This window comes from Ornithodoros turicata, chromosome 1 (assembly GCF_037126465.1).
Source record: "Ornithodoros turicata isolate Travis chromosome 1, ASM3712646v1, whole genome shotgun sequence".
NCBI classification, from domain to species: Eukaryota; Metazoa; Arthropoda; class Arachnida; order Ixodida; family Argasidae; genus Ornithodoros; species Ornithodoros turicata.
Window position 1 is genome coordinate 99,917,871 of NC_088201.1, and position 19,936 is coordinate 99,937,806.

Genomic DNA, 19,936 nt, shown 5'->3' on the forward strand with positions numbered 1-19,936 from the left:
CTTTTTTAACAAGTATCTATTCGATACCATCAACAAGCCGTGCACTATGTGAATGAGTGCAAGGGGCTGATTATTTAAATAAAAATTCAAATGAGTTTCATGAAAAACATGACTTCTAGAGTAGGGTGCTGTCGGCATTAAAATGGCTACTATCCCTTTTGGGACATGCTTTACAAGTTATGTCGTTCAAGAAACTCATTTGAATTTTTATTGAAATAATGAGTGCCTCCCACTCTTTCACATGGTGCGTAGCCTGTAGGTGGCATCGGTCACATACTTGTAAAAAAGTACTTGTGTAAAAGTTCTTCGACTGGTGTACCGTTCACGAATTATTTAGCCTGAGGATTTAACTGAGACATTCTGTATATATTGCATGCAAGAGCATCAGTCCAGAAAACCTTCCTTGGAATGCTGAGACGTTAAATGACTTGAGACAGTATGACATCTTCCACGGAAACGTTGCACAGGACTTTCACCGTCCGAGTCCATAGTCAACATCATTAACAGTGTGCCAAGCACTGGGGACTTGGGTGTTTTTATAGATTCGACTCTCTCTTTCACAGAGCATGTGTATTGCACATCTGTGTATTTGTGACCCCAAGCGATTAGTGGGAGTCTTCTGCTGTGTGACACAGTAGTTTAAGAGTTTCACGTGTATTGTTCTGTTACCTGGTATGTTCCAAGCTTGAGTTTGCTTCCATCTTAATGTTTGCTGAAATGCTATGAAAGACTGACTGAGAATATCCAAAGGCACCTTACTTGACTTGTCTATGAAAGGCATTCTATTTTAGTTCCAGATGGTACTATGCCTATGTGATGATTTTATCCAAGATTAACACAGACACTTTATAGCTGCGAGCAGATACCAGAGGTGTATTTCTGTACAAAGTAAATCTTTCATGGCAGCCTTTCATGTGAAAGATTTCTAAGTTCACTGTCTTTTTATGCGCTGCTCAGGCACAATAGACATAAACCACTCTTTTACCCAACGAATCAGTTCTTGATATCACCACAAAACCAAAACCTTGCTTGAAATCATGACGTGAGAGCCAGACGACCAGAGCCTCCCCAACAACATTCCACCACATCAGTGCATAGTTTACAAAAGCTGCACCATGACTATCACTTCCTAACGCAGACTCGCAGCAGTGCTGTTGCTCAACCTCACCCTGTTCTGGTAGGCATGCAGTGTCAGGAGGTTCCAATTTTACTCTAATGAGCTGATCGTTGAACTCTGGGGACAGCTCCATGTATCACAGTTGTCCGAATACACACACAGTTGTCACACTCCAAAGGGTTGGAACTTGCTGATTCGTGCACATAAGTATGCTGTGGCCGTTCGTTGCGAAACTGTTGCTCAAGTGAACTGCCACCTTCTGTCCCTGAAAAAGCACAAGAGAGAGAAGTGGGCCCAGAAGTAAACTACGAGGGTGAGTGAAAAAATAATGCCTCCTTATTTACTGCAACTTTACTTCAAAACGGATCAAGGTAAATGTTGAGAGGTGAGCAAATACTGAAATTTTAGAATACAAATCAAATATGAATATCTGCAAAATTTTCATTAGAATATTGAATACCTCGTCACATGCCAACGGCTTCTAAAGGCACGTATATAGTCCAGCGTAACTGTGCTGCGCATCCGCGAGCTGCACAGTTGCGCTACACCAGGAGAATTCACACCCTCTACAGTCAAGCGGCTGGCGTGGCGGGCGGCACTCGACGCGCTAGGCAGCCACCTGCGAAGAACAGAACATGTTGTATTTTTCGCAGACCGTGCTCGAGCAGTCAGACCAGCGCAGTCACAGTCACGCTCGGCGGTGAGTGCGACTGTGCACATGCGCAGGCCACTGCTGACGCGCGTCTGACTATAAACGTATATTTCCCGGATGGCTTGGCGTGCACATGCACAGCTGGATGAAGCCAGCACGTGCTTTTTGGCGCCAGATTCCGGCCTTGACTTCGCCATTCGCTACTGATGATCACGTGACCGAGGGGGGAGGTGGTTTTCGTGGCGAAACTTTGGAAGCTACAGCTGTGCTCCACTGATACAGATATGGAGCCATTACTTTTTGATGCCCCTCGTATATATCAACGGTTGTCGTATGCTCACGGAATGTCAAGATGCCGTACAATGTATCGATTAAAGCAGCGACTCACTGTTCCTAGGAGAGTGATCCGTTGTTTAGTGCCCATATGCGTGCAATGGTTTTCAGTAAGACAGAAGAGATGCCAGTGAGAGACTTTTGATAGAATCACTTGCAGCCATTCTTTCTTCTGAAGAAAGAAATACGATATTTCCATTAGGATAATTCATAGTTCCAACACGTGACATTTGGAAGATATACGTAGCAATGAGGAAGAAGCGGCCTCCTCCTTTCCTACTCTTCCCCATCAGGAAGGCAATTTGCGCTACATGTATAGTGTTCATATTGAAAATGCAGCACAGAGACAGGACTAAAGGGGATTAAGACATACAGGGACACACGGTTTTACTGCCCTTTAAGTTCTGTCTTCAGAATGCTGTAAAATGTGTCTTTATTACTCCTGCTAAATCACTCCGTCCATCGCATTATGTGAAATTGTACAGGGTACAAAATTCCTTTCCAGGCATGAAGCTACCACGTGTTTCTTCATTCAGTCATTTCTGCTTTGATTCCTTTATGACAAACACTTCCACAGCTAATAATTTTAAAAAAGTCTTCACCATCTCCTGCACACGAATTAGGAGAAATAACTGGGCCTGCCAGAAATATTGACATCACATCTATCTGTGTATTTCCTTAGACTTCACTGTGCACGTGTATGTCAATATATATTGTTACACTTATGACCTTGGAATCCAGCTGTTGGCACTGGCACGTTCTAAGGATCAAGAAAACCAAGTCAAGCTTACGTGGTTGCCTCGTTGCTATGTATACGAAATGGTATTTAAAAAATCAAATCAAAATAAAAGTAGCTTTTTTTCCCATATGAGTAGTGAGTGCTTCGGCTGTAAGCAGTGAACATGCAACAAATAAATAAACGAAAGGTCTTCGAAAGAGGAGAATTTATTTGTTCTCTGGATTCTTTTCCATTATTTAGCACCACATAAGTGCATTGTGTTGAACTCATGTGCGAGAAATGACAGCGAACGAGAAATGGTACTAAACTTAAGGGACCGACATCATGGTGGTGGTTTCGTCTTTTCCAAACTAGTGCCCTTTAGAGAGGTGACATCAGTGAATAAACTCTCTACTGCTGTTTTTTGCTATTGAAGACAGCCTGACGAGTACCTACAAGAGTCTTCAAATGGATTCCATAAAGGTGATGTTGCAAACAGAAGACCACCTTCTCTGCAGTATGCGGATAGTTCTTCAAATTTCTTTCAGGAAATTGATGTTCTTCTGCCCTGGTCAGTAAGTGAAGTTGATTTTTAGCGATTTAAAAAGTTTTTACAGAAAGTTAAAAAATAACTGTAAAAAGTGCAGCTATTACAAAACACCGAGTGGTCAAGTGAAGGAGGAATGAGGAGGGAATGAACATGTCAACGTGCACATTTTTTACACATAGCATGATGCACACTCCTTGATCTGAACGCAGTTCTTTTTTGTTTTTTCCTTTTTTAAAGAAAACCAGTCCTGCTGCCCTATCCTCGTCAAAGTAATCAACGTCGATTACTTTAGATCTCTTCTGTCATTGGTGCACAATCGAAAAAGGCGTGAACATTAAAAGTGCTTGACAACTTCTATCAACCAATGACCCAACATGTTATCTTGGGATGCGACCCGTCTTATCGGTCCTCCTCCTGTGATCTGCCTGCCCTGCCTTGTTGCTTCGGTTCTCATGTCAGAAACAGAAAACTCTTCCGGCACAAAACTGAATTTTTTTGGAGAATTTGCGAAAAAGCACGCTCGCAATCAGGGAAGGGTAACAGTAATGGTAACGGAAACAGAAACGGTATATTACCGAAATTGGAGATGGTAACGATAACGGAAACGCATGCCACGGTCCTCCATTGCTGGAAACAGAAACTGAAACGAATTTATCGTCCGGTATTGAATTCGGGTAATGGCTATTCCTGTTGTGCGATGACATTTGAGTGACTTTTCATATTTTGTTTTTGTATTTTGATGACTCCATTCCCTGTAATGCTCTAAATACTATACGAGAACATAGAAAGAAAGCGCAATATTGGATATCGAGGGTGCATCCGTCACTTACCTCGTCCCAGTCCTCATAACTCCATGACATCAACACAGAGGCGGAGAGTTTCCATTTTCCTGGGGGGGGGGGGGGGGGGGGGGGGGGGGGGGGGCAAGGGCACACCACGAAGTAAGTACTCTGGCGGGGGGGGGGATATGTTTATTAAGTGGGAAGACAAAAAAGGCAAAGAAAAAAGAAAACAGAAGAAAACAAAAAGGAAAGAAAATGAAAACAAATGAACACAAAACTAAAGCTGAAGAATCACACATTCTGGCGGGATCCTATGATGTATGCAGAACTGGTATAGAAAGAAGAGGAAGGAAGAACAGAAAAAAAAAAAACAGAAAAGAAAAAACAGAGGACGTAAACAGTGAACATGTGCACAACTGAAGGCATTACGCCTTTGAAAACGGAGTGCAAAAGAAACAAAATGCATTGAATCCTCGTGTTTGACCCGAAATGCGCGCAATATAATGAATATGGTCAATGAAATGGAGCAACGGGAGTTGAAATCGCTCCCAACGGATATGCATTCCGAAGACTTGCAGCTGCTGGTGCCTTTTCGACTGCTTCGTTTCATTGATCTGATTGCTTTGGGCAAAATTCAGGCTATGTGTTGTGTCATCTTCTGTGTTTCTTCGCCTCACCTTCTACTGTGATAATGAGTATGGTGGGCGGATACATACTTTACAAATTGCAAGATGCATTTTTGGGGTTGGTGTCTCTTCGCTTTTTTGACCCGGGCACGCCCAGCCCCAAAGGTTGGTGTCAGTCTCTTAGCGGGACTTCCCGGGGGAGGCGGCACCCTCCCTAGTTCATGGAGGGGGAGGGGGGGGGCAAGGGCCCCTGCGCCTCCCCACGGTCGGCGCCTATGCATCAACACATGACTATACTCCACCATAGCTGAGGGTGACACCCTACGATTTTTAGTTACTTATTTTATACTACTTCTTTCTTTCTTTCTTTTTATTTCACCGTGGCCATGGCAGTATTATTTACTACTGAGAGCATAGAAATCATAAGTGACTGAGAGAGTCCGCTTATAAATGCGACATTGGATGAAGGTTACGCCCATCTTGAGTTGCTGGACTCCGAGTGACTGAAGACATATTCCTACTTTTTTTTTTAAAGCTTGCAAGATGTGCGCATCCCAACGACGTAAAATTACTTGCATAGTGTGTACGCGTGACACCGAAGCAGCACTTTTGCAAAACAGGGTACTGATAGAGCCGGACGGGCTGTCCTTCCGCAGCGCTGTAACAACCGTTCCATTACCGGAAACAGTAACGGAAACGAAATTGAAAGGCCGGTATTAGAAACGGAAACGAAAATATAGCAGTAACGAAAATGGAAACGGTAACCAAAATACGTCCGTTATCCTTCCCAGCTCGCAATTTCCTTTTATGTTGTTTGTCATTTTTCATGACGTACAGGTGTGCAAGACGGCAATGTTTGTGTGACACCGTGACTGTACTTAGCATTTATAATCGCAGTATGTGGCCATGAGATGGCGGCGATGGCATGCGGCAGGCGACAAAACCCACAAAGGATCATGCAAAGGATCTAACAGACAGTGTCGTGCGAGCCGTGAACGCATTTATAAGAAATCGGTTCGTGCTTTAAATCATGAGCTTGAGCTTATTTTTTATTTTTTTGTGTTTTCGATATGCGGAATGATGTTATGGAAGTCGCATTTCAATATGCTTCTTCTGCTTGTGAGCTGTGGGGGTGGTAATGGTGCCGCAAATGAACGTTGATAGTTTTACTCAACAAACAGTGAACTTTGATCGATGAGTTTTTTGTGCGCACACCGCTATATTGCAAGAACACTGATTGTACGCCGCTTCGAAAAGCGCGCCACTTTCACGCATACGAGGCGGCGATCCGCGCAGAGAAACTGTGTTACGCAGTGAAGCACGTTGTGCAGCAATACTTTCTATCATTACTAAACAAAAACGACTTTACATACAGACATTATACATACAGACTTTATACAACACAATAAATGGATATGCACATGCGGACTCATCACAAAACCTATCGCCGCTCAAAGTAATCGATCCTCTTTCGCTACATTTCTTTTAAGCTTTGAAACTAATCTTTTATGTCATTGTTACGTCAAAATGACGTAGGGTCACAGTCCGAGATTAGGGCTGAGAGGCTGCGAAGGAAGACTAATTTTACTAAGATAAATTTCCATTGAAGCGGGTGGGATCTAAGGGCGGACTATTTGGTGGCAGCCCCTCCCTACAGCTGGGGAGCTATTCTCATCAAAGTAAGTTACCTGCTTACTTTACACGTCACGAGCTGTTGGGCTGCGCCACCGCGACAAGCTCCGCCTGAACGATCCGCCCATTTCTAGGGACATTTATCCCCAGCGCATACACAACATGTAGAGCATCACAGCTTAGACCTACAGTGGCGCTGTGTACCGGATTTAAATAGGTTGTATGGGAAAAAAGGAGAAACAATAGTACATCGGTTTAAACGTGCAGGAATAATTATGACGTCCTGATATTATAGTTGCTATAGAATATCTCTCATGAACGGAGCTCTGGCAATTTTGACGTGACATGTTTGACGGCAGGCTGCTGCTGCCTTTTTTACAGTCAAAAAGTGGTGCCACACCCAATACCGTGCTTCTATGAAGAACATTGCTCTTTGAATGTTGTCCCTAGATTTTCCCTAGCTCACGGGATCATGTTAAGAGGTACGTCATTTTGACGTAGGCAGTGACGTAGTATCTTACTTTTTGCGCTGAAAAGTAAGCACCGAAAAGAGGGTGATTACTTTGAACGGGGACGGCGGTAACGATGAGAATGGCGTACATGCCTCGGACTATGACTTTTATTTGACTCCAAATACGTTTCCACGACGGCGGAAATGGCGCATAGTGCATAAATATTTGCATTTCGTTGGAAGAACGATCAGATGATCCATGCTCATTGCAGTGGTTCGTGCTTCACCACAATGCACCGCTCACCGATACAGAGTCGTTCGTCATATCGACGATTGAAGCGAAAGTCTGTCCCTTACACAAACAAGAATTAAGAATAATGTAATGGTCATTTCGTGCTACTTTCTCACACGACTCATTACATGAGGGGGGGGGGGGGGTGTCGGGGTTGTGGACAATTAAAGATACAAATACAAGGCGAAGACAACGAAATCAGTGTCACTTAATAACAAATGGCGCCGCAGAGGCGTTGCGCGTAAACAAGAAATGCCATAAGAAACTGTAGGGGGAATAGTAATCTTTTCGCATCACTCCGCCAGTTCAAAATCTTGGGCACGCACGAGCGCCACCCCACTGTTTACTTGTTCGCTATCTCACTCACAACGCGATCGCTACACAAGATTGTTTTCCTATTTTTACCCCATGGAAGTTTTTTAGATATTACTATCAAGCAAGTGAACTTGTCATGACCACTTTTCTCCGCATTCCTCCAACCCTCTCTTTCAAGTTGTAGTCTTCCGTTTCCGGGGAGACAATCTAAGGGCTGGAAGGGCGGTATCATGATGATCGTATCGTGAAAACACAGACACAGCAGCAAGGCTGTACGATCAAATGCTCGACTATTGGCTAACGGTGCGTGAAAACCATTCCCAATGACATTCCCATTGTTCACGCCTTCTTTATTCGGCGACCAATAACCTCCTTGCAAAGAAAGTAAGCAGGTAGCTTACTCTGACGAGAATAGCTCCCCTGGTGACCTAAAGTAATCGAGGTCCATGATAGGCAAGCCTGAGCGATGGGCAAGAACACATAAACAAACACAAACACGAAGGCTCAAAAACGCCATTCTTCTTACGCCATTCTGTCAATAATCGAGGTCCATTAGTTTTGACGAAGGTAGGGCCCCTGATAATTATCCTTTCAAGGCTTCATATATTCCAACCTTATTCTATTTATGGAAATGGCAAAAAGTTCGAACCCTTCTTCTGTGGCACATGTTAAAGCATTTAATTATATAGCCAGGGTGAATTCTGCAGGCAAATGTCAGACGGCTAGATAGAACTTACAGTTTTCTGTAGATGCAGCCTTGTAGATGCAGCATAGGGTCTCTCTCTTGCGCCTTAAGATTCTGTTCTGGGTGCTAGCCCAACTGTTTTTCGCCCTGGACAATCCTGGAGCACTAAGGCAGCACGGAATAAAGGATGTTATCCTATTTGTGCAACGATATTATCAAAACAGTGAAGATCCCAATAGTTCCTCCAGAGCACCACATTTGACTTTGCCATTACTAAAGCGTGCTAGAAACTTTGCTGAACATGTTTACTTCGACAGAAATTGATGTACTGAGAATGGAACACAGAAGAGCTGGCTAACCTTTTCAGTGACTTCTTTCTTTCATGTTTACTTCGTTTACTCACCCCCATGTCAATGAAGAATGAGAATGAAACAATGGTGTCGATGTCGTTGCGATGCATGATGTGCATGACGCTAAGTGTAAAAAGAGATAAAATATAATGATATGTCTAAGAACAATAAAATCGCTGTGTGTAACACGTATTTCGAAGAATTTAATTCACGATATAACTGAACTTGTGGTACTTTTTATATGTTCATCAGAGAAAACATTATGATGACGAAACGTCGTCTGCTACGACCACCTGCTCAAGCGTCCCACGTCAAAGTTGAATAGTAACGCTATAGCTCACCATAGTAACGCTGACTGTGTACGTCGAAGACACAGCGGTAACGAATTGCACATGTGTTGTGCTCTGAGCGCTTGAAGTGATATCGAGAAAGCCACAGCCGGTGGAAGACGCCCTACTGGAATCACATTGGTTGATTCAATGGGAAATCAGACTGACAATTCGTTCAACGTGTGAAAGCCGACTCCGATGTGTTGTGTATTTCGTTGACAGAATGGCGTAAATGCAGGCTAGCTGGTGGATAAATTCCATGATAAGGCAAGCCTGAGCGATGGGCAAGACACGTAAACAAACACAAACACGAAGGCTCAAACCACAAACGTTTTGCTGGTTTGAGCCTTCGTGTTTGTGTTTGTTTACGTGTCTTGCCCATCGCTCAGGCTTGCCTTATCATGGAATTGTGTATTTCCAATTGCATTAATGGGAACCAACATGTTGCATTACCGCCACTACAATAATCGAGAAATCAGTTGCTAATGGAACGAGCATAATTGCAATGGTGACCAAAGGTACATCATCATCATCGACTGATCTCCAGATCTCCATAGTAATAGGCTGGATAGCGGATTGAGGGTGCAACCCACTGATCTCTATTAGCGTCCTCGATAAACTGCACCGGTGCGACCTGGTGCGGCTTGCCATCCTCGATAAACTGCACTGGTGCGCACTGAACGTCCTCGATTAAAGGAATGCACCCGTTCAGTGCAGCACTGAGTTGCCCCGAACCCACACCGAGAAAATCGGCCGAGCGCCAGAGTGCAATCCCAAGAAGCATCGCGATTGCAGGAAGCACGGAGCAAGGCGGAACCGGCAAGTAGCCAGGTGTAGTGTAGCCGGGCAAGTAGCAGCAGACCGCCATCGTCAGCATGGCATTCGATCGGTGCCGCTCGCTACTGGTCGCGCAGCCTACGAGCCACAGCGAGCACAGATCTCTAGGTGGCGCACGCTAGTATCCACCAGATCCACCAGTGCGGTGCAGTTTCATGCTCGATAATGCCTCCGCCCAGGGCACCGCCAGTGTAGAGCGCTACGCACCGCGGTGGTTTCGGGGCAATTCCGGAGCAAGTTTATCGAGGACGCTATATGTATAAAGGCTGGATAGCGGGTGGGTGAGGGTATCGCGGGAAAGGGTACGCCAACCGGCCGCCATATTGCGGTGCTCAAAAGAGCCATTACAGGAAGGCGCTAAAACCTGACGGGTATCATTTGGGTGCACATACGTGCTCCTACGCGTGCGTTAGGTGCGGATCTAGTTCCCTGGTTGGCGCAAGTTTACAATTCTCACTCGACTGGTCCATGGCGTCGGCGGTGTTCCGGCGTGTTGTGCGGTCGACGGAATTTACAAGGGAAAATGTCGAGCGGTGTTTACGATAACTTGACGAATGATACTGTCAGGTTATAAGAAGATCGGGACGTGAGTGAACAGAAATGATACCCGTCAGGTTTTAAGCGTCGACGGAATTTACAAGGGAAAATGTCGAGCGGTTGTTACGATAACTTGAGAAATGATACCGTCAGGTTATAAGAAGATCGGGACGTGATTGAACAGAAATGATACCCGTCAGGTTTTAAGCGTCGACAGAATTCACAAGGGAAAATGTCGAGCGGTGGTTACGATAACTTGAGAAATGATACCGTCAGGTTATAAGAAGATCGGGACGTGACTGAACAGAAATGATACCCGTCAGGTTTTAAGCGTCGACGGAATTTACAAGGGAAAATGTCGAGCAGTTGTTACGATAACTTGAGAAATGATACCGTCAGGTTATAAGAAGATCGGGACGTGACTGAACAGAAATGATACCCGTCAGGTTTTAAGCGTCGACAGAATTCACAAGGGAAAATGTCGAGCGGTGGTTACGATAACTTGAGAAATGATACCGTCAGGTTATAAGAAGATCGGGACGTGACTGAACAGAAATGATACCCGTCAGGTTTTAAGCGACGACGGAATTTACAAGGGAAAATGTCGAGCGGTGGTTACGATAACTTGAGAAATGATACCGTCAGGTTATAAGAAGATCGGGACGTGACTGAACAGAAATGATATCCGTCAGGTTTTAAGCGACGACGGAATTTACAAGGGAAAATGTCGAGCGGTGGTTACGATAACTTGAGAAATGATACCGTCAGGTTATAAGAAGATCGGGACGTGACTGAACAGAAATGATACCCGTCAGGTTTTAAGCGACGACGGAATTCACAAGGGAAAATGTCGAGCGGTGGTTACGATAACTTGAGAAATGATACCGTCAGGTTATAAGAAGATCGGGACGTGACTGAACAGAAATGATACCCGTCAGGTTTTAAGCGACGACGGAATTTACAAGGGAAAATGTCGAGCGGTGGTTACGATAACTTGAGAAATGATACCGTCAGGTTATAAGAAGATCGGGACGTGAGTGAACAGAAATGATACCCGTCAGGTTTTAAGCGACGACGGAATTTACAAGGGAAAATGTCGAGCGGTGGTTACGATAACTTGAGAAATGATACCGTCAGGTTATAAGAAGATCGGGACGTGACTGAACAGAAATGATACCCGTCAGGTTTTAAGCGACGACGGAATTTACAAGGGAAAATGTCGAGCGGTGGTTACGATAACTTGAGAAATGATACCGTCAGGTTATAAGAAGATCGGGACGTGACTGAACAGAAATGATACCCGTCAGGTTTTAAGCGACGACGGAATTTACAAGGGAAAATGTCGAGCGGTGGTTACGATAACTTGAGAAATGATACCGTCAGGTTATAAGAAGATCGGGACGTGACTGAACAGAAATGATACCCGTCAGGTTTTAAGCGACGACGGAATTTACAAGGGAAAATGTCGAGCGGTGGTTACGATAACTTGAGAAATGATACCGTCAGGTTATAAGAAGATCGGGACGTGACTGAACAGAAATGATACCCGTCAGGTTTTAAGCGACGACGGAATTTACAAGGGAAAATGTCGAGCGGTGGTTACGATAACTTGAGAAATGATACCGTCAGGTTATAAGAAGATCGGGACGTGACTGAACAGAAATGATACCCGTCAGGTTTTAAGCGACGACGGAATTTACAAGGGAAAATGTCGAGCGGTGGTTACGATAACTTGAGAAATGATACCGTCAGGTTATAAGAAGATCGGGACGTGAGTGAACAGAAATGACACCCGTCAGGTTTTAAGCGACGACGGAATTTACAAGGGAAAATATCGAGCGGTGGTTACGATAACTTGAGAAATGATACCGTCAGGTTATAAGAAGATCGGGACGTGACTGAACAGAAATGATACCCGTCAGGTTTTAAGCGACGACGGAATTTACAAGGGAAAATATCGAGCGGTGGTTACGATAACTTGAGAAATGATACCGTCAGGTTATAAGAAGATCGGGACGTGACTGAACAGAAATGACACCCGTCAGGTTTTAAGCGACGACGGAATTTACAAGGGAAAATATCGAGCGGTGGTTACGATAACTTGAGAAATGATACCGTCAGGTTATAAGAAGATCGGGACGTGAGTGAACAGAAATGACACCCGTCAGGTTTTAAGCGACGACGGAATTTACAAGGGAAAATATCGAGCGGTGGTTACGATAACTTGAGAAATGATACCGTCAGGTTATAAGAAGATCGGGACGTGACTGAACAGAAATGATACCCGTCAGGTTTTAAGCGACGACGGAATTTACAAGGGAAAATGTCGAGCGGTGGTTACGATAACTTGAGAAATGATACCGTCAGGTTATAAGAAGATCGGGACGTGACTGAACAGAAATGATACCCGTCAGGTTTTAAGCGACGACGGAATTTACAAGGGAAAATGTCGAGCGGTGGTTACGATAACTTGAGAAATGATACCGTCAGGTTATAAGAAGATCGGGACGTGAGTGAACAGAAATGATACCCGTCAGGTTTTAAGCGACGACGGAATTTACAAGGGAAAATATCGAGCGGTGGTTACGATAACTTGAGAAATGATACCGTCAGGTTATAAGAAGATCGGGACGTGACTGAACAGAAATGATATCCGTCAGGTTTTAAGCGACGACGGAATTTACAAGGGAAAATGTCGAGCGGTGGTTACGATAACTTGAGAAATGATACCGTCAGGTTATAAGAAGATCGGGACGTGACTGAACAGAAATGATATCCGTCAGGTTTTAAGCGACGACGGAATTTACAAGGGAAAATGTCGAGTGGTGGTTACGATAACTTGAGAAATGATACCGTCAGGTTATAAGAAGATCGGGACGTGACTGAACAGAAATGATACCCGTCAGGTTATAAGAAGATCGGGACGTGACTGAACAGAAATGATATCCGTCAGGTTTTAAGCGACGACGGAATTTACAAGGGAAAATGTCGAGTGGTGGTTACGATAACTTGAGAAATGATACCGTCAGGTTATAAGAAGATCGGGACGTGACTGAACAGAAATGATATCCGTCAGGTTTTAAGCGTCGACGGAATTTACAAGGGAAAATGTCGAGCGGTGGTTACGATAACTTGAGAAATGATACCGTCAGGTTATAAGAAGATCGGGACGTGACTGAACAGAAATGATATCCGTCAGGTTTTAAGCGACGACGGAATTTACAAGGGAAAATGTCGAGCGGTGGTTACGATAACTTGAGAAATGATACCGTCAGGTTATAAGAAGATCGGGACGTGACTGAACAGAAATGATATCCGTCAGGTTTTAAGCGACGACGGAATTTACAAGGGAAAATGTCGAGCGGTGGTTACGATAACTTGAGAAATGATACCGTCAGGTTATAAGAAGATCGGGACGTGACTGAACAGAAATGATACCCGTCAGGTTTTAAAGGAGTACAGAGGGCCATCCAAAAAAATTTCAGATTAAGACATCTGATGAAAGTGTGTGTGTCATTATACCGAATAGCGCGAAAGGTATTGATGTGTGCAATTTGTTTCCCAGAAAAAAACTCACATAAACATAGCTCCGCGCCTTCACCCTTAAACTACAGTTATAACGAGGAGGTATGATGGCACGTCACCGATGACGGCATAAGGAGACTCGTTCTGGTTTGCTGGTCAGTGGGGGTCAGCGCATTGTCCCTTTGCCGCCGTAAACCTGTTTTGCCAGTTTTCCCGGAGAATTGGGGATAGAAGGAGCGGCTGAAGCATTACCGAGCAAGGAGAAAGGTTTTATCAGAACCCCGAACAGCCGAGTAGCAGACGACAGCGGAGTAGCAGACAACATTTCTCTAGGCCAATCAGCGAGCGTTCTCCTTATAGCGTCAGCGCGAGGTTCCAGGCAGATCACAGGCTGGTACTGCTCTTCACCACCGTTGCGCACGGTCGCTTTTTGCGGCGTATTTTAAATTCAATTTCTGCGATAATTATGACTCTGTGGTGTAAATTACTTCGCATGGTGCATCTTACTGGCAAACTTAACAGTTTTATAGGAAGAAAACTGAGTGTTAAAAATGACTTCTGTGCTACTTTAAGCGTCGACGGAATTTACAAGGAAAATGTCGAGCGGTGGTTACGATAACTTGAGAAATGATACCGTCAGGTTATAAGAAGATCGGGACGTGATTGATCTCATTTGTTGTTCATACTACATTAAGTGGGAATTGTCTTCTCTCATCAGTGTCTACCATTGCCTGTGCTGAGAATTTTAGTGCTGTATTACCCAACCATCTTCCTTTTTTGCATGTGTGATTATATGCAGTTTGTGTCTCTGCTTTGTTAAAAAAACTTTGTATCCCATTCGCAGCTGCAGTGTTATGTGCCTTGAGTGTATTACAAATAAACAGACAAATTTCATTTCCAGGTGCAACTACTGGTGGGAGTACAACACTTGACTGTAAAAGGCATTCACAACGGAACTCGGAGAAGGAGTTGTTATACTAATGGCACTGTGCAGAAAGGTAATGGCACTGAAGATGACATAATTGGACATTTTGGGGTTTGTTTTCTCTTTCTACATGCATATCGTTCTGAACAATAAAGTATCACATTATTCTTTTAAACAGTTGAGTCCTGTGGTGTTAATTCCTGTAGTTGACTGCAGCAGCAAGTACTATAATTCTGCAATAATTGCACTTTTTATGGATAAAGCAGTAAAACCTGGAGGGCAATATGCTTTGCATGTTGCACATCTTTTATTGAACAAAATCCATCTGCTATCTTTAGTAGCTTTCAAAAGTGAAAATGGCATTTACACTCAAAGCTGGAATTGCTGCTTTCATGCTGCAAGCTTTTTTTCTTTTCTTGCCTCAGACAAACATTTTCGCCACATGTAGTGTACGTAATGCCTTTCATCATAGGCCTTTCATCATTATGAAGTGGGGTGAGACTATGCAGCATGACTCTAAACCCTGACCGCCTTCGGTCATGAGTGGAATTTACTGACTCCAATCAGGGAGCTTTACTTTGTAAGGCACTGATGTTGCACATTTGTGCCCGTCCAGATCCGTGGAGGCTTCCAACAAAGGCACGAACCGGTCATTGATTTCTGAAATGATAGGAAAAGAATTTGGGCATACACATCGCTTCAACAGCCACACAATTGCAATTTGTAGGTTTCCCGCCCTACAACCTTCACACCCATTTTCATGCAATTATTACAAATATATTTACATACATGCAATACTATAAAAAAGAGAACATTAGCGTACATATTTATTTACACAACTGATACAGGACAAGACTGAGACATTAGCATATCAATTTGCACAGTACTGAATACAGGGAGCGACACATGGGCAAAGGCCAAAAAAAGAAGAGGGTGAGGTGCTCTATTGCAAGAGCCCGAAGACCCGCCAGCACCAGCACTAACTCCTCTTTGGCATAATGTCACAAGGGAACAGTACAAGGATGTATAAGAGGGGCATTAGCACATTTATTTGCACAGTACTAAATACAGGGAGCGACACATGGGCAAAGGCCAAAAGGGAGGGTGAGGTGCTCTATTGCAAAAGCCCGAAGACCCGCTAGCACCAGCACTAACTCCCGTTTGGTGTTGACAGTGGTCAATGAGCCACCAGGATCCTCAGGTGCACAAGTTGTGCAACTTGCGGCAAAACCGGCGCAAGGAAGCTTACTTGTGGCCATGGAGAGGGAATTTGCGGCGCCTTCCGAGCACACTAAGAGAAATAATGCAACGAGAAGAAGTAAAAAAACGGCCCTTTTCAGGGCCACCAAATATCTGCCACAATGGCTCGCGTTCTGCGAGTATAGAAAGACCCAGGATGACGTTAGCAATAAAACATAACTCAAGCCCGATCAGTCACTGAAACTACAAACAGAGAGTAGGCAACAAAATGTAACTCTGGTTCGTATTTTTTTTCTTCTGACGGTATCTTTTTTTTTTTTTTTAGTTATCGTAACTCCATCTGTCCACAGCCCGACATTTTCCCTTGTAAATTCCGTCGACGCTTAAAACCTGACGGGTATCATTTCTGTTCAGTCACGTCCCGATCTTCTTATAACCTGACGGTATCATTTCTCAAGTTATCGTAACCACCGCTCGACATTTTCCCTTGTAAATTCCGTCGACGCTTAAAACCTGACGGGTATCATTTCTGTTCAATCACGTCCCGATCTTCTTATAACCTGACGGTATCATTTCTCAAGTTATCGTAACCACCGCTCGACATTTTCCCTTGTAAATTCCGTCGACGCTTATAACCTGACGGGTATCATTTCTGTTCAATCACGTCCCGATCTTCTTATAACCTGACGGTATCATTTTTTAAGTTATCGTAACCACCGCTCGACATTTTCCCTTGTAAATTCCGTCGACGCTTAAAACCTGACGGGTATCATTTCTGTTCAATCACGTCCCGATCTTCTTATAACCTGACGGTATCATTTCTCAAGTTATCGTAACCACCGCTCGACATTTTCCCTTGTAAATTCCGTCGACGCTTAAAACCTGACGGGTATCATTTCTGTTCTATCACGTCCCGATCTTCTTATAACCTGACGGTATCATTTCTCAAGTTATCGTAACCACCGCTCGACATTTTCCCTTGTAAATTCCGTCGACGCTTATAACCTGACGGGTATCATTTCTGTTCAATCACGTCCCGATCTTCTTATAACCTGACGGTATCATTTCTCAAGTTATCGTAACCACCGCTCAACATTTTCCCTTGTAAATTCCGTCGACGCTTATAACCTGACGGGTATCATTTCTGTTCAATCACGTCCCGATCTTCTTATAACCTGACGGTATCATTTCTCAAGTTATCGTAACCACCGCTCGACATTTTCCCTTGTAAATTCCGTCGACGCTTATAACCTGACGGGTATCATTTCTGTTCAATCACGTCCCGATCTTCTTATAACCTGACGGTATCATTTCTCAAGTTATCGTAACCACCGCTCAACATTTTCCCTTGTAAATTCCGTCGACGCTTAAAACCTGACGGGTATCATTTCTGTTCAATCACGTCCCGATCTTCTTATAACCTGACGGTATCATTTCTCAAGTTATCGTAACCACCGCTCGACATTTTCCCTTGTAAATTCCGTCGACGCTTATAACCTGACGGGTATCATTTCTGTTCAATCACGTCCCGATCTTCTTATAACCTGACGGTATCATTTCTCAAGTTATCGTAACCACCGCTCAACATTTTCCCTTGTAAATTCCGTCGACGCTTAAAACCTGACGGGTATCATTTCTGTTCAGTCACGTCCCGATCTTCTTATAACCTGACGGTATCATTTCTCAAGTTATCGTAACCACCGCTCGACATTTTCCCTTGTAAATTCCGTCGACGCTTATAACCTGACGGGTATCATTTCTGTTCAATCACGTCCCGATCTTCTTATAACCTGACGGTATCATTTCTCAAGTTATCGTAACCACCGCTCGACATTTTCCCTTGTAAATTCCGTCGACGCTTATAACCTGACGGGTATCATTTCTGTTCAATCACGTCCCGATCTTCTTATAACCTGACGGTATCATTTTTTAAGTTATCGTAACCACCGCTCGACATTTTCCCTTGTAAATTCCGTCGACGCTTAAAACCTGACGGGTATCATTTCTGTTCAATCACGTCCCGATCTTCTTATAACCTGACGGTATCATTTCTCAAGTTATCGTAACCACCGCTCGACATTTTCCCTTGTAAATTCCGTCGACGCTTAAAACTTGACGGGTATCATTTCTGTTCAATCACGTCCCGATCTTCTTATAACCTGACGGTATCATTTCTCAAGTTATCGTAACCACCGCTCGACATTTTCCCTTGTAAATTCCGTCGACGCTTATAACCTGACGGGTATCATTTCTGTTCAATCACGTCCCGATCTTCTTATAACCTGACGGTATCATTTTTTAAGTTATCGTAACCACCGCTCGACATTTTCCCTTGTAAATTCCGTCGACGCTTAAAACCTGACGGGTATCATTTCTGTTCAATCACGTCCCGATCTTCTTATAACCTGACGGTATCATTTCTCAAGTTATCGTAACCACCGCTCGACATTTTCCCTTGTAAATTCCGTCGACGCTTAAAACCTGACGGGTATCATTTCTGTTCAATCACGTCCCGATCTTCTTATAACCTGACGGTATCATTTCTCAAGTTATCGTAACCACCGCTCGACATTTTCCCTTGTAAATTCCGTCGACGCTTATAACCTGACGGGTATCATTTCTGTTCAATCACGTCCCGATCTTCTTATAACCTGACGGTATCATTTCTCAAGTTATCGTAACCACCGCTCAACATTTTCCCTTGTAAATTCCGTCGACGCTTAAAACCTGACGGGTATCATTTCTGTTCAGTCACGTCCCGATCTTCTTATAACCTGACGGTATCATTTCTCAAGTTATCGTAACCACCGCTCGACATTTTCCCTTGTAAATTCCGTCGACGCTTATAACCTGACGGGTATCATTTCTGTTCAATCACGTCCCGATCTTCTTATAACCTGACGGTATCATTTCTCAAGTTATCGTAACCACCGCTCGACATTTTCCCTTGTAAATTTCGTCGACGCTTATAACCTGACGGGTATCATTTCTGTTCAATCACGTCCCGATCTTCTTATAACCTGACGGTATCATTTTTTAAGTTATCGTAACCACCGCTCGACATTTTCCCTTGTAAATTCCGTCGACGCTTAAAACCTGACGGGTATCATTTCTGTTCAATCACGTCCCGATCTTCTTATAACCTGACGGTATCATTTCTCAAGTTATCGTAACCACCGCTCGACATTTTCCCTTGTAAATTCCGTCGACGCTTAAAACCTGACGGGTATCATTTCTGTTCAATCACGTCCCGATCTTCTTATAACCTGACGGGTATCATTTCTGTTCAATCACGTCCCGATCTTCTTATAACCTGACGGTATCATTTCTCAAGTTATCGTAACCACCGCTCGACATTTTCCCTTGTAAATTCCGTCGACGCTTATAACCTGACGGGTATCATTTCTGTTCAATCACGTCCCGATCTTCTTATAACCTGACGGTATCATTTCTCAAGTTATCGTAACCACCGCTCAACATTTTCCCTTGTAAATTCCGTCGACGCTTAAAACCTGACGGGTATCATTTCTGTTCAGTCACGTCCCGATCTTCTTATAACCTGACGGTATCATTTCTCAAGTTATCGTAACCACCGCTCAACATTTTCCCTTGTAAATTCCGTCGACGCTTAAAACCTGACGGGTATCATTTCTGTTCAATCACGTCCCGATCTTCTTATAACCTGACGGTATCATTTCTCAAGTTATCGTAACCACCGCTCGACATTTTCCCTTGTAAATTCCGTCGACGCTTATAACCTGACGGGTATCATTTCTGTTCAATCACGTCCCGATCTTCTTATAACCTGACGGTATCATTTCTCAAGTTATCGTAACCACCGCTCAACATTTTCCCTTGTAAATTCCGTCGACGCTTAAAACCTGACGGGTATCATTTCTGTTCAGTCACGTCCCGATCTTCTTATAACCTGACGGTATCATTTCTCAAGTTATCGTAACCACCGCTCGACATTTTCCCTTGTAAATTGTAATGTAATCCGTCGACGCTTAAAACCTCAGCAAGTACGTACTAAGAAAAAAATATAAAACCCCAGGCAAGTACAGTATTACGAAAAAATAT

At 43.8% G+C, this 19,936-nt stretch overlaps 1 protein-coding gene and 1 long non-coding RNA gene across 14 annotated transcripts in view; one reads left to right on the top strand and one right to left on the bottom strand.

The window, feature by feature from the left end:
* Window positions 1-9,084, bottom strand: part of LOC135378510 (zinc finger protein 883-like) — a 41,240-nt gene extending 32,156 nt beyond the window's left edge. For 2 of the 13 annotated variants that reach the window (XM_064611568.1, XM_064611556.1), the window contains exons 1-7: window positions 8,513-8,598; window positions 8,206-8,318; window positions 3,946-3,997; window positions 3,277-3,383; window positions 2,158-2,274; window positions 1,578-1,736; window positions 1,169-1,382 (exon numbers count right to left, since the gene is read on the bottom strand). In XM_064611568.1, the coding sequence (XP_064467638.1) occupies window positions 1,169-1,250 (82 nt within the window). In that variant the 5' untranslated portion in view covers window positions 1,251-1,382; window positions 1,578-1,736; window positions 2,158-2,274; ... (2 more) ...; window positions 8,206-8,318; window positions 8,513-8,598. Of the gene's footprint in view, window positions 1-1,168; window positions 1,383-1,577; window positions 1,737-2,157; window positions 2,275-3,276; window positions 3,389-3,945; window positions 4,011-4,200; window positions 4,260-8,205; window positions 8,319-8,512 lie in introns of all 13 variants that reach the window. The other 11 variants (XM_064611557.1, XM_064611560.1, XM_064611564.1 and 8 more) reach the window with 11 other exon arrangements.
* The window catches only part of LOC135367076 (uncharacterized), a 146,385-nt gene that overhangs the window by 46,546 nt on the left and 79,903 nt on the right, over window positions 1-19,936 (top strand). The window lies entirely within an intron of this gene.